This window comes from Chinchilla lanigera, unplaced genomic scaffold (genome assembly GCF_000276665.1).
Source record: "Chinchilla lanigera isolate Chin_1 unplaced genomic scaffold, ChiLan1.0 scaffold00051, whole genome shotgun sequence".
Taxonomy (NCBI): domain Eukaryota; kingdom Metazoa; phylum Chordata; class Mammalia; order Rodentia; family Chinchillidae; genus Chinchilla; species Chinchilla lanigera.
In genome coordinates this window covers 4,390,301-4,405,300 of record NW_004955452.1, presented here as the reverse complement: position 1 = coordinate 4,405,300, position 15,000 = coordinate 4,390,301, and the positions used below count along the sequence as shown (strand labels likewise).

At 46.1% G+C, this 15,000-nt stretch overlaps 1 protein-coding gene and 1 long non-coding RNA gene across 5 annotated transcripts in view; one reads left to right on the top strand and one right to left on the bottom strand.

Moving 5' to 3' along the window:
* Srrm1 (serine/arginine repetitive matrix 1) overlaps window positions 1-4,212 on the bottom strand; it is a 32,898-nt gene extending 28,686 nt beyond the window's left edge. For 3 of the 4 annotated variants that reach the window (XM_005394812.2, XM_013519673.1, XM_005394813.2), the window contains exon 1: window positions 4,076-4,212. In XM_005394812.2, the coding sequence (XP_005394869.1) occupies window positions 4,076-4,096 (21 nt within the window). In that variant the 5' untranslated portion in view covers window positions 4,097-4,212. The remainder of the gene's footprint in view (window positions 1-4,075) is intronic. The other variant, XM_005394815.2, reaches the window with a different exon arrangement.
* Window positions 4,213-6,707: 2,495 nt separating this feature from the next.
* On the top strand, window positions 6,708-14,785 carry LOC102003405. The gene is made up of 3 exons (XR_262649.2): window positions 6,708-6,994; window positions 14,142-14,408; window positions 14,492-14,785. It is a non-coding gene; the product is annotated as an uncharacterized LOC102003405 (long non-coding RNA).
* The last annotated feature ends 215 nt before the right edge of the window (window positions 14,786-15,000 follow it).

Below are 15,000 nucleotides of genomic sequence, written 5' to 3'. Positions count from 1 at the left end.
CACACACAATTAGACCTTCAAGTCATCACTAATTTTTGTTTTATCATTTCTACTGACCCCATTAAACACAGAAATACATAACTGACTGTGTGATCTGAAATCTACTGATTGGTTCACTAAGTTGGCCAGTCCTTTGGAAGGGATCAATAAAATTTGGTTTAGAAAGGTGAAGAACCTGGACAAGAGCTTCCACTCTACAATTTAGCCTTAGGTTTTCAGAGCAATTTGTCTAACTTTTCTGAAGGTATTTCCTTACTTGCTAAAATAGGGGTAATAAAAAAGGAAACAAAAACAAAAGAGAGCCGGGAATACAGTTCAGCCGCATAAGCACTTGCCTGGCAAGCTTGAGGTCATGAGTTCCATTCCCAGTAGGGGAAAAAAAAAAGAAAAGAAAAAACAAAAGATAAAATAAGGATAATGAAACAAATGATTGTGACACATGCCAATTACACTGATCTGATTATTACTTTGAATACACGTTGAAATGTCACACTGTATGCCATAAATATGTACAAATTACTATGTCACTTAAAAATTAAAATAGGATAATAAAATCTATCCTGCAGGGCTGCATACATCAGAAATGAAATGTCAAATATTTGAAATGTGGCAGTGGTTCAGAAAATAAAAAAAATTTTTTTTTTGAGACAGGGTCTCACTATGCAGTCCAGGGTGTCCTTAAACTCAGTATGTACAGTGATCTTCCTGCCTCAGCCTCCCAAGTGCTGGGACTATAGGTATCAGTTGGAAAACTTTAGTTCTAATCTGAAATAATTGTTTATAATTTGATTGGCAGTGTATTAGATAACAGCTCTAAAATCTTTTAACTCAGAGAATTTAATCCAATTAATTCCTTTTTTATAAGGGCATTGTGAGTTATACAGTGAATTCAAAGCCAGCCTGGAATATATATTGAGACCTTGTCTCAAAAACCAAATTAAGGGCTAAGGATCTAGCCCAGCAGCACAAGCACCTGCTTGGCAAGCACAAGGTACTGCATTCCATTCCCAGTACCAAAAGAAAATTAAATAAATAAAAAAATAAAAGCCGAGCATGGTGGTAGATGCCTGTAATCCCAGCACTCAGGAGGCTGAGGCAGGAGGATCACTGAGTTCAAGACAAGCCTAGGCTACAAAGTGAGCTGAAGGCCAGCCTGAACTGCATAGTAAGACCCTGTCTCAAAAAGACACACACACACTAAAAACCCCAAAATAAATAAACAAACAAATACAGGCAGTACACGAAACTTCCAAAAGCAAGCTTCATCTTAACATTTACTTATCACGTGGGTCTCCTTTCCACTGGAAACAGTAAAGAAAAAAACATTCAAAAGAGCCGGGCGTGGTGGCACACGCCTGTAATCCCAGCACTTGGGAGGCTGAGGCAGGAGGATCCTTGAGAGTTCAAGGTCAGCCTGGGCTACAAAGTGAGCTCAAGATCAGCCTGAACTGCACAGCGAAACCCTGTTTCAAAAAGACAAAAAAAAAAAAGCTGGGGATATTCCTCACTGGCATAAAAGCCTGCCTGGCAAGCGCAAGGTTCTGAGTTCAATCCCTGGAACCCAAAACAAAAAAATAAAAAAAAATAACCTAAAAAGACCGAAACAACAAAAAAAATTTTTTACATCTTTAAGATATTACTTTTTCACCACAGGAGAAAAATGAGTATCTACTGTAAAATGTTTCCATACAAATTACAAAAGAACAGTTCCAACCACAGTGTGAAAATATGTTCATTTCAAATTATTACTCTGCAGGGGCTGGGGATTTAGCTCAGCGGCACATCGCCTGCCTGGCAAGCGCAAGGTCATGAGTTCGATTCCCGGAAACGGGGAAAAAAAGGAAAAAAAAAAATACAAACTATTACTCTGTAAATAACCATCTTACTGTTTTCAGGACCTAAGAATAGTCAAATAACTTAAACCTTATAGGTCAAAAGCTTGGTTTTTTGTTTGTTTGTCTTTTTGAGATAGGGTCTCACTATGCAGTTCAGGCTGGCCTTGAGCTCACTTTGTGACCCAGCCTGGTCTAGAACTCACAAAGATCCTCCTGCCTCAGCCTCCCAAGTGCTGGGATTACAGGCGTTCGCCACCACGCCCGGCTAGGTCAAAAGCTTGGAATAACATCACAACTTCTGATGGGAAACTATTGGCATATTTAAAGCCATTTAAAGAACTTAAGGCCAGGTGCAGTGGCCCATCCCTGCAGTACCAGCACTTGGAAGGCTGAGGCAGGAGAATCACTGAGTTTGAGCAGTCTGGGCTGTACAATGAATTGAAAGCCAGTCTGAACTACATGATGAGACCATGTCTCAAAAAACCAAACACACACACACACACACACACACGCGCGCGCGCCCAAAAACCCTTCAATGCCAGCATTGGAGTGTCAAAGATTTCTTTATTAAAACCCTAGCCTTTCTCTCTTCCACAATTTTCTTTAAAAAACAGAAAACGGGGGCCGGGGATATAGCTCAGCTGCATACGCGCTTGCCTGGCAAGCCTGAGGTCATGAGTTCGATTCTCGGTACCCGCCCCCCGCCAAAAAACACAACCAAAAAAACAGGAAACAGTCAGGCGTGGTGGGCCAAGACGGCAATCCCAGCACTCAAGAGGCTGAGGCACGAGGATCGATGTGAGTTTGAAACCAGCCTGGGCTACAAAATCGAGTTTAAGGTCACCCTGTACTACACACACAATGAGCCCCTGTCTGAAAAAACCCAAAACCACCTCCCTCAAAAAAAAAAAAAAAAAAAAAAAAATTAAGACAGAAAGAGATGGAAAGTGGGTTAGAAGCTCATAAGAACATTATCTTTTTAAAGGTGCTGGGGAATCACCATGAGTTCGAGGGCAGCCTGGACTACATAGCAGAAAAAGACCTCAAAAAAAAAAAAAAAAAAAAAAGAAAAACCACAAAAAGAGTGTTTTTTTCTTTACTATTTCCAGTGGAAAGGAGACCCAGGTGATAAGTAAACGTTAAGAGGAAGCTTGCTTTTGGAAGTTTCACAAAATGAACACATTTTCCAGGGAGTGGAAAAAGTCCACCTGAATTACACGAAGTGGAGATTCTGGTTAGTCCAAGTGGCCTCTAGACGGTTCTATTTAGCCCTAAGAGCATTTGGAAACTCTGAAGCGATCATTAGTACTCAACTTCAGTTCTGTAAACGTTCCTTCTCACTCATCTAAATCTTGACCTGGAGTTCATTTCCAGCAGGAGTGGGACACAGGTTCCAGGACCAGCGTGGTAAGCGATAAAATGTGGACCCCTAGGTCCAACTACGGCAAGGGACCTTCCCCAGCCGCGGAGCCCAGGCAAGAGCACCCTCGTCGCCAGTGGACTCCCGGAGTACGCGTGGGGGAGGGTAGGGAAGGGCGGGAAAGAGTTGGTTCACCCCGTAACCTGCCTCCACACGCACGTCTTCTTGTCCCTGCACCCTCTGCCCTCAGCCTCCCGGGCAGACGTTTTCAACTCCGATTGACCCGCGCTCCCCTGCCCGAAGGGATATCAAATTGGGCGGGAGCTCTCGCGAACTCTGACCCCGCGCCTCTGCTCAGGCCCAACAGCAGGAGGAAGGACGTGGGAGGGGGCCCCCGCTCTCTCAGGAGAAGCCGCTAAAAAGCCCTCGGCCCGCGCCCCTCGCCTAAAGGCGCTCGCCCAGGATGTACCCCAAACGCTACTCCCCGGGCCCGCCGCCCGCCGCCGGTCACCTCGGGCTTCCCCCCGTCCTCCCCCCAGAGACTTCCTCCTCCGGGCTCGACTAGGCCCCAGGACCCCGCGGAAGGCGCGGCGCTCGAACTACAGGCCGGGCCAGGCGGGCAGCGAGGTAACGCTCCGGCCCATTCCCGCCGCCATTTTCCGGCCGCCGCCGCCGCGTAGGGGGGACGATCCCGGAGGAGGAGACTGCGCAGGGGCGCACCGGTCTTCTCCGCAGAGCAGGGGAGAGCGTCGCCGGCCTCGGGGCCCTTCAGCTCGCCGAGGCCTCCCTTCGCGGGCCATCCTGTTCCGACTTTAGGCTTCTTACCTGGCGTTACCGAGAAGCCTCTCACCTTACCCCAGATCCCCGCGCTTCTACTTACGCGGAAGAATCCCGCGTCCATCTTGCTGCCTCGCTCGGAGATCGCTCCCTATCCCAGGCTGCACCGCGCTGCCGCGACGGAGGGCGGGACCGGCGGAGGGCAGCGGAGCGCCGGGACGCAGCGTGCGCCGCTGTACCCGCCCCTCGCAGCCAACACGAGGCCGCGCCTGCTCAGTGTGCCCAGCGCGCGCCACGCGTGCGCTCTTGAGTCAAGGGGGGCGGGCTTCTGCCCGTCCAGAGCCTCCCCAGAAGCCAATAGGGTAGTCGAGCCCGGCGACCTCTGCCAATGGGAGAAGGAGAGAGAGTCGTATGGTTTCCTCCCGCCCCCGGGAACCCTTTTGTGGCGCGTGACCAGCCTTGTACGCGCAAAGTAATGTGACCCGTCTTTCGACCCGTAGCTGGGGAGGCCTTCTGCTTTTAGGGTTTCATCGAACGACGGAAGAGAAAAGCTGCTACCTCAGTATGACGCTGGTGGGGTGGCCCTTGAATTAGCGAGAACCCTGCGGGCCCTGCTGGCATTCTAAAAGCTGGGATTGTGCGGGTTTTAAGAGTTTTGTATCAGTTATCGGGATCGACTCTAAAGTAGTTGAGCTGTGTGGTGAAAGTGAAATTTGCATTCTAGCCCGAATTGCTCGGCTTTTGGAAGCAGCTGAAGTGTTCGCTAGAGAAGTTGTTCTTAACCGCGCTGCAGGCCCGGAAGCCCACGGGAGCTGCGGCTGCCTGCTCGGACTTGTTCCCTGGACTCCAGGCGTCCGCGAACTGCCCGGTGGGCGTTTCCACGCGGCCGCCTGAGGGACATCACAGCCTCCCAGGCGTAGACTCGGACTCGGTCTTCCCGCAGACCTGCTGCCAAAAACCAAGCAAAGTGAAGAAGAAGAAGAAAAGACCTGCTCCTCCAAAAGTCCTCCGTTTCAGTCGGCGCAGCAGCTTTGGTTTTGTTTCAGGACAGAATACTAGGTGTTAATTGTGCCTCCTTTCATCCCCTCCCACTTCCAAACCTAGAGATCTTCAGTGTCCTCAGGCTGCAGGGCGCTGCCGTCTCTTGCCTGAACTTGCGCACCTGCCTCCTGGCTGGTCTTTCTGCTTCTGCCCCGGCCGCTCAGCATCAGTATTTTTTTTTTGTTTGGTTGGTTTTTGTCTTTTTGAGACAGGGTGTCCTCTGCAGTTCAGGCTGGCCTTGAGCTCCCTTTGTAGCCCAGGCTGCCCTCGAACTCTCAAGGATCCTCCTGCCTCAGCCTCCCGAGTGCTGGGATTACAGGCGTGCGCCACAACGCCTGTCTTGAATCCATTTTCATCCACTTTAACTTTTTCTCATTCTTAATGAACAGGGCAGCTTTTCTTCCTGTTGTCTCTTTATACCCCAACCACCAAGTCTTGCCTTTTTATTCTCTTAATAAGTAATAGCTTGTGAATCTAAATTTTTTCTTAGCCCCTTTTGCCTCTTTAATCTTTCCCATTTGCATTATTGTCTGGATTTCTGAATTACTTCTTCCTTTTCTTCTTTTTGGAGTGGTAGGGTGGGAAGAGGTCTGGATATTTGCAACAAGTAATCATCTTCTCTGTCTTCAGAGTTGATATCGCCCTACATTCACATTGTTCTTCTAAGATAATTTTCTTTTTCTTTTTCTTTTTTTTTTTTTTTTTTTTTTTTTTTTTTTTTTTTTTTTTTTGACACAGGGTCTCGCTCTGCAGTTCAGGCTGGCCTTGAATTCACTTTGTAGCCCAGGCTGGCCTCGAACTCACAGCAATCCTCCTGCCTCAGCCTCCCAAGTGCTGGGATTACAGGCATGTGTCACCACGCCCTGCTCTGTAATTCTTTTTTGAGACAATGTATCGCTATTTAGTTCAGGCTGTCCTTGAACTCTATGTAGCCCAGGCTGACCTGGAATCCTGTTGATCCCGTGCCTCAGCTTCCTGAGTGCTGGGATTACAGGTGTGCACCACCAAAGATGATTGTGTTGAACCTGTCACTTCTCAGTTTAAAACCTTTCAGTTATTTCCCATCTTTGTCCTCCAGCTAAAGCCCAAACTAGTTTCTGTGACCCACAAGGCACTTTCTGATTTAATTACTCCTGCCTTTCCAAATTTACTTCAGGAGCCTGCAGCCATATAGAACTACGGACACTTGTCTATATGCAGGCTAGATTTTGGAATGGTGGCTTCTTGGTTTATGTATTTGTAAGCCTACAGTGACTAAGAGGTAACTCATAAATGTCCCTTTTTCAGATAAGGTTTTTTCTGACCAGCTTTCCAAAAAATAGCAGACAGCCAGGCATGATGGTACACACCTGTAATCCCAGCATTCTGGAGGCTAAGGCAAGAGGACCACCGAGTTGGAAGCCAGCCTGAGCTACAAAGTGAGTTCAAGGTCAGCTTGCACTACACTGTGAGACCCTGTCTGCAAACACAGACACATAAAATAGCAGACACTCAATCCCTGCTCTCTACCCTACCTTGCTTTATTTTTCTTCATAGCACTTTACATTGCCTAATGTTATTTGTTTGGTTTATGTGTTTACTGTCTGCCCCTTGTTTATTTATTTTTCTTTTTTTGAGAGAGGGTCTCACCATGTAGTTCAGGCTGGCCTTTATATAGCCCGAGCTGGCCTCAAACTTGCAGTGACCCCCCTGCTTCACCCTCCTGAGTGCTGGGATTACAGGTGTGCACTACCACACCCAGCCTCCACCCCTTTTTTTAAAAAAACTGTATGAGGTTGGGGATCTTGCCCATCCATGGAGCTTCTTAAATATATGTTACAATGCCTGTGTGCATAAAACTGTAAGGCTCAGTCTGCAGAGACTTTTCTCCTAATAAGGGAGTTTATTTTTTGAATTGTTACAACCACTGATTCCATCACTAAGCACCCATACTGGAAAATCTGAGGCAAATGAGCCACCACCTCTCTGATGAACTCTGCAGGTAAGGAACGTTAGTTAACAGTAAAGTTTTTTGTTTGTTTGTTTGGTTTTTTTTTTGAGACAAGGCCTCACTTCATAGTGCAAGCTGACTTTGACTCACTGTGTAACCCAGGCTGGCCTCAAACTTGCAGCAATCCTCCTGCCTCGGTCTCCTGATTGCTGGGATTACAGGCATGTGCCACCATCCCTGGCTTATTTTGATGTTGTTATGATCAAAATAAATCTTAAAACTAAGAAGCCATCCCCAGTGAAACCACCAGTGTTTTCATAAAGCTTGGTCTTTTAAGCCTCAAATTCACTTGGGCATGGTGGTGGTTCACTCTGAAGGCTGAGGCTGGAGGATCTCCCGAAAGTTCAAGGCCAGCCTGGGCTATATAGTAAGACCCTTTTTCAAAAACCAAAACAAACACCATACACATTTGTCATCACATTGCTTCTATGCATCTGAAATCTAGGATTGCTTAGGAAGGGAGTTGGAGTTGTGACTCAGGGTCTCTGAAAAGGATGTAGTCAGGGTTCAGTCCCCTGGATCTAGATTTGGATGCTTCCAAGAAGGCTCATTGCAGCTATTGGCACGTGACCGAGGTTCCCTTGCACACTAACCTACCCGAGGGGTGCTTGGGTGTGTCTGCGTGGTGTGGCAGCTGGCTTCCCCCAGAGCAAGGAATCGGATAGAGACCAAGACAGAAGTCACAACATCTTTGGCAGTGTAACCTCAGAAGTTGTACACCATAGTTTTTACAATATCCCATCCATTCCGCAAGTTACCCCTATTCAGTGTTGGACAGGACTGTGCCGGGACGTGAATTCCAGCAGAGGGGGGTCATGGGTGGTGAGGGCTCTGAAAGGCTCCTTACACAGCAGGTTTTTGCAATATTTTGAAATATGTAAGTATAGCTGTTCCTGTACTTCCAGCTTGCCTCTCAGGACCTTTGTATGTACTGTTCTTTTGAGCTGAAACCCGTTTCCTCTCTTCCCTTCACCTTCCCCACCTAGTCTCTTTACCTTTAACCTTTATTTTTTATTATTTACTTTTTTGAGACAGGGTCTCGCTATGTTGTTCAGGCTGGCCTTGAGCTCATTATGTAGTCCAAGCTAGCCTTGAACTCATGGCAGTCCTCCTGCCTCAGCCTCCTGAGTGCTGGGCCTACAGCCATGTGGTAGCATGCCTGGCATTACCTTTAACCTTTAAAGGTCAGTTTTAATTCTTCCTTTAGGGTTTGCTATAGATACGCTCTCCACCAGGAAGCATTTTGCATAGTAACGCTGCTCAACACTTCCTGGCTGATTAACACCTAAAGAGTTGCTGAGTGCTCCAGAAATCCTAGGCTGGAGCTTAGTGTGTTGCTCACTGATGGGGCATGAACCCATCAAGGCCCTAGGTTTAGGCCCCTCACTCCTCAGCACCAAAAATAAATAAATAGATAGAAATCCCTAGGTCCAGACTTCCTCAGACAGGCTCCCGTATTTCACCTATGCTCTCACCTATTTTCCATTGTATTCTTTTTTTCTTTTTTCTTTTGTTTTTAAACCAGGGTCTTTCTCTGTAGTCCAGGTTGACCTTGAACTCACTATGTAGCTCAGGTTGGCCTCGAATTTTCTTTTTTTTTTTTTGAGACAGGGTCTCGCTGTGCAGATCAGGCCGGCCTTAAGCTCACGTTGTAGTCCAGGATGGCCTCAACTCACAACGATCTTCCTGCCTCAGCCTCCTGCATGCTGGGATTACAGGGGTGTGACACCACGCCTGACTTTGGCCTGGAACTTTTCTTCAGCATTTCTCATGCCTCAACCTCGTATAGGCGTGTGCCACACCCAGCTTCCATTGTATTCTAACCATATATATATTAACCTTGACCATATATCTCATTAGATAAACTTCTGTGTATGTGGTTGTGGGGATTGAATGCAGAACCTTGTAAATGATGCAAGTACTTTATCACCTGTCAACACCTCAGCCCCTTTTTTATTTTATCGTGACTAGCACATACTTTTTTTTTTTTTCTTTTGGTACTGGGAATCAAACTCAGGACCTTGGGCTTGCTAGGCAGGAGCTGTGCCACTGAGCTATATCCTTGGCCCTTTTATTTTATTTTGAGACAGGGTCTCACTAAGTTACCTAAATTGGTCTTTTTGGATCTTTTTGAGACAGGGTCTCACTATGCAGTTCAGGCTGGCCTTGAGCTCACTTTGTAGCCCAGGCTCCAATTCACAGCAATCCTCCTGCATCAGCCTCCCGAGTGGTGGGATTACAGGTATGTGCCACCATGCTCAGCCACCTAAATTGGTCTTGAATTTGCAATCCTCCTGCCTCTGCCTGCTGAATAATTGCTATTACAGGTGTGCATCACTGTGCCAGGTTCCATAAGATAAACACTGAAGACAGGGAGAATGTTTTTCCACTCTCCTTAGTCTGAGCACCTGTAAGGTTGATACACTGTGCCAACTTGAGAAGTTTACAAGTTTAATGAAATGACTGAGCAGGGGGCCGGGTCCTCAGTTTGTAAACATCCTGAGCCTGTACAAGAGGAGGGCAGGGAGACTGTGAGTGCTACACCCACCCTAGGGGTGGTAAACTGCTTACAATATAAGGGAGGAAAAGAGACTTGCAGCGGCGGGGACCCTCTCTTTTGCTCTTGTTGTTTTGCTGTCTTCTGCCACCGTGAACTACTCTCTCTCTGCCAAATGCCACTCTGCCTTGAGCCAGCTGATTGTGTACTGAAACCTCCACAAACTGTGAGCTGAATAAACCTTTCCTTAATTTTGAATGTCCGGTATTTTGTCTCAGCAATGAGAGAAAAGTAACCAACACAGTACCCAAAGCAGAGTGTAGCACACATTTCGGCCAGTGCACAGTAGTTGAGTGTTAAAAACAATACTGTATCGGGCTGGGGATTTAGCTCAGCGGCAAAAGCGCTTGCCTGGCAAGCGCAAGGTCGTGAGTTCGGTTCCTGGTACCGGAGAAAACCCCCCCAAAAAAAAGTACTGTATCAAAACAGAATGTTTTCATCTGAAAACAAACCTTTGGGATGCAAGAATAAACCTTTAACAAGAGAGTATGAAATTTAACAATAAGGCCGGGTATGGTGGTGCACACTTTATAATCCCAGCATTCGGGAGGCTGAGGCAGGAGGATCATTGTGAGTTCGAGGCCAGCCTGGGCTACAAGGTGAGCTCAAGGCCAGCTTGCACTGGTAGCGAGACCCTGTCTCAAAAAAAAAAAAAAGAAAAAAGAAAAAAACAAAGAAATTTAAAAATAGAAGTTTTAAAAACAAAGTATAAAATTTAACAACACGTACAATTATGTTACTAAACTAGACCTGTTTAATTATTCACAACTAATTTTGCAAAAGAGTTTATTAGCCAGGCATGGTGACATATGCCTATAATCCCAACACTCAAGAGGCGGAGGCAGGAGGCTCATCCAGAGTTTGAGGCCATCCTGGACTACATAGCAAAACGCTATCTCAAAAAAATTTTTTTATTCATGAGGTAGCAAGCACATGATAATAGAACAAACCTCAAATCAGCCTGTCCAAGGATGAGGCTTAGGGATACACAGGTACTCGGTACCTGTTGTTAATTGGTTCACAGCAGTGTCACAAGTATCCAAAATGAGTATCCAACAAGTTGTTTGGGCTGAAAAGGGAGCGAGTCACAAGGCAATGGACACAAGTCCTAGCTTTGCATAGATTACCAAGCATAGGACGAGAACCAGACAACATTTTCATGTCAGAGTGCTTCAGGTACCAAATTCAACAAGTCTCAAAGCACTGGGGTACCAAAGATGTGACTGTATTTATGGGATAAAGAAGCAGGGTGATTTTGGGGTTGGTTTTTGTTTTTGTTTTTGTTTTTTTCCTTTTAAGACGGGGTCTCGCTATGCAATTTAGGCTGAACTTGAGCTCACTTTGTAGCCCTTGCTGGTCTCTTACTCACAAAGATCCTCCTGCCTCAGCCTCCTGAGTGCTGGGATTACAGGTGTGTGCCACCACACCCAGCTGATTCTTTTTTTTTTCTTAACAGCAAAGTTTTATTAAAGGTAGGAAAAGAAACGGGCTCTGCAGAGTGAGTTGGGGCCAAGTAGGGAAAGAAGCAATCCTTACAGAGTAAGGGCGGGCCGTCCAGGCAAGAGAGAACATAGCGGCCGGAAGCGGGGTGATTTAAGGCATGAGTAAAGTTGATTGGCAGTGTGGTAATCAGCAGTCTCTGCATGTGTAATCCTTATGGCTCTTCAAAGCGTGCGCCTTCAGAAAACGGTGATGTTGGCGTGAGCTCAGGGTGGAGTTTTCAGTTTCTTGACATCGGAGAGGTCACTCATCCAACACCTGCACAGGCCCACATGGAGAGAGAGTCCTTTCCACAACAGCACCTTCAAGTCTCTGAAAGTAACATGGACAGCGTATCAATCACGCCCCAAGGCAAGGTTGTGGAAGACTGGTAATGCACTGCCTAGCTGCATGGCCTCAGAAATCAGTGGTTTTTTAAAGCTGGCTGAAAGCAAGTGAAAGAGCTGGGTGTGGTGGCGTGCGCCTGTGATCCCAGTGCCCTGGAGGCGCTCTCAGAAGTCCAAAAGGAAAAAAAGGTTTTGGTGGGTTTTTTGTCTTTTTGAAACAGGGTCTTGCTATGCAGTTCAGGCTGGCCTTGAGCTCACTTTGTAGCCTAGACTGGTCTCCAACTTGCAATGATCCTCCTGCCTCAGCCTCTCAAGTGCTGGGATTACAGGTGTGCGCCACCATGCCCAGCCTTTATTTTGTTTTGCAACAGGATATTATGGTTTTTTGTTGTTTTTTGCAACAGGATATTATGGTTTTTTTGGTACCAGGAATTGAACTCATGACCTCAGGCTTGCCAGACAAGCGCCTATGCCACTGAGCTATATCCTCAGCCCTGCAACAGGATACTATATAGCCCAGACTGGTCTTGAACAAGAATCCTCATCTTCCTGCCTCAGCCTCCCAAATGCTACAGAGAGTGTGCCTTCACACCCAGCTTCATTTGGCTTTTTTCTTTTCTTTTCTTTTCTTTTTTGAGACAGAGTCCTGCTAAGTAGTTCAGGCTGGTCTTGAACTCATCACTATGGCACCCAGGCTGGCTTCAAACTCAAAGCAATCCTTCTGCCTCAGCCTCCCAAGTGGTGGTATAATAGGTGTCACCATGCCCTACTAAATAAATGCTTTATTTGTCCAGAATTCCTTATGACCATCTCCATGGTTACTCCACTGTCAATGATAAATTCCAAAAGCACTTTCATTGCTTTTCCTTTCTATAAGTAATCAAATTCACCAAGGTTAATTATGTGAAGGCCAGAAATCTCTTGAAAATATGGAGAATAAAAGCTTAGTTGAACCACCGGGCGTGGTGGTGCACACCTGTAATCCCAGCACTTGGGAGGTTGAGGCAGGAGGATGCAAGCTCAAGGCCAGCCTGGACTACAAAGTGAGCTCCAAACCAGCCTGAAATTCGATAAGCTCCCCCCATTACTGTTATCCTTCTTTTACTTTTTAAAATAAAAAAAAACCCTAAAAAAAAAAAAAAGCCTGAACTGCATAATGAAACCCTGTCTCAAAAAGACAAAAAAAAAAAGCTTAGTAATATCACAGATATATAAAGCTGTCACTCTATAAGAAGATTTTTAAATTGTTTTTGCATATATAAAAATCAAAGGGAAAATCGGGCATGGTGGCGCACACCTGTAATCCCAGCAATGGGGAGGCTGAGGCAGGAGGGTCTTTGCAAGTTGGAGACCAGCCTGCACTACAAAGTGAGCTCAAGGCCAGTTTGAACTGCATAGAAAAACCTTGTCTCAAAAAAGACAAAAATCAAAACAAAACAAAAATCAAATGGATAAGACATGGAAGTGTCATGGAGTTTTTGAAACTGACACTTTCCAAATTTTTAATGACAAAAAAAAAGTTTTTAATGGCAGAAGTCACTAGATGGCGTTCTTTCCTCGAAGGACTATGCACTAATGATGGGACAGGACTCACTAGAACTAAGTAAACTATCACAAGAATATGCAGTTTGATAAGTTGTTTTCTACTGAGACCTCACTGTTTCATCACCATGGTGTTCTCAGTGAGAGACACAAAAGTTTAACAGTCCTTGGAGAGTTTACAGTGTAGCCAAGAAAGAAGACTGTAACAGTCACTTTTGTTTCTTATCCCACTGAAAGACCTCCACAGCTGTTGTATTCCATACTGTCATAGCATATGTTTAAAATAAGGTCTGGAAAAGACAAAAAAAAAAAGGCCAGGGGTGGTGGCTCACACCTGTAATCCCAGCACTGGGGAGGCTGAGGCAGGAGAGTCTTTTCTAGTTGGAGAACAGCCTGGGCTACAAAGTGAGCTCAAGGCCAGCCTGAACTGTGAGACCCTGTCTCAAAAAGACAAAGAAATAAAATAAAATAAGGTCTGGAAGAACAAGAGTAGTGCTGCTCAGATGGGTGGGGGAAGCCATCACTGGAAGCTTCTTCCTGTCTCTATTGTCTTTGGATTTAGATGACAATATCTTTCTTTTCTATAGGTAGGTCTCATAATAACAGCAGACAGCATGTCTCTCTGTGTGTATTATATAAAGCTTTGTATTAATGCTCTAAACACATTAGCTAATATCCGCACAATAATTAGATTGTTATGGACTCAAGCCTGTCCCACGCACCCCTATTCCCAAGTTGAATTCCTAACCTACAGTACCTCAGAATGTGACTGTTTTGGTTTTTTTTTTTTGTCTTTTTTTGGAGACAGGGCCCCGCTATGCAGTTCAGGCTGACCTTGAGCTCACTTTGTAACCCAGGCTGGTCTTGAACTCACAACGATCCTCCTGCCTCAGCCTCCGAAGTGCTGGGACTACAGGCATGTACCACCACACCAGGCTAGTCCTCTTCTTCAGAGCAGGAGGTGAGGGTGGTGAGGGTTTGGACTGGCCGAGGCCCTCTCTGGCAGTGGGGACATTCAGTCCTCTAGTGCTATGAGTCAGACACATCAGTCACCTGACACATGGAACAGCGCACAGGCGGTGGCTTGGTACAATCACATGTCTGTGGGTTTTCTTTCGGAAAATTTGGGTGTGCATAAAGCATTGCCAATTGCGACAGCCATAAGTTTGGCCTGTCTGTCTCTCTCTGCCCTTCTCCTTTCGTCCTTGTCTAGATCCCAGGTGTTGAACACAGAAAAGGCCACGTCTAGCCGCTGGCCCGTGGGGTGTCTAGGGCACAGCAATGGTGAAGACAAATTAGACATCTCACCACAGTGAGTCAAAAGCGAGGCCCAGATGTGAAGCCTAGCTGCAAACCAACCAGGGTCTTCGGAAAATCGGCCTGAGGACTTTGCGTCATTGGGGATCTGCCCGTGATAGCTCACTGACTGTGTCAACTCGAGTCAGAAATGCCCAACTAAGTTGGATCAGCGTAATTCTGGGTAGGGCTGAGGAATTTACTGAAGGCAGAATTCCCACTTTAGGGTGGCTGTCGGCAACAAGGATCGCTTCTGTCTCTTTGCAGGAGCTGCGGTCTTTCCTTCACCTTGGACAGTCCTCAGCTTTCAGCACAGACCCTTCAGCCTTGCACCGTACACCCTTCAGCCTCCTGACGGGGACTGACACAGACACGACAGTGCGCTCCAGGCCTTCGGCTGGATCCTTTGGGTCTCCAGCGTGCAGCCGGACCTTCTGCACTCTTCCGAACTTGACTCTGGGCGGCTGTTGTAGGCCAATCTTGTAAATTCTTGTATATTTGTATATCTTGCATTACGTCTGCTTCTCATACACTGCCACTGAAAAAGGAACTTGAACTGGAGTAGTCCACTGTAGTCTTTTTTTTTTTTTTTAAGCAGAAGTTAGTTTATTTTTTTTTTTATTTTAAAGAATAAAAGAAGGATAACATAATAATAGGGGGGACTTAGCAAATTACAGGCAAAATGGTAGGAAATTATCAATGGTTATCATTTTACATATTATTGTCTACAAAATAGTTTCTCAGGAAAACAAATAGACAAATAATAGTGAGTTACA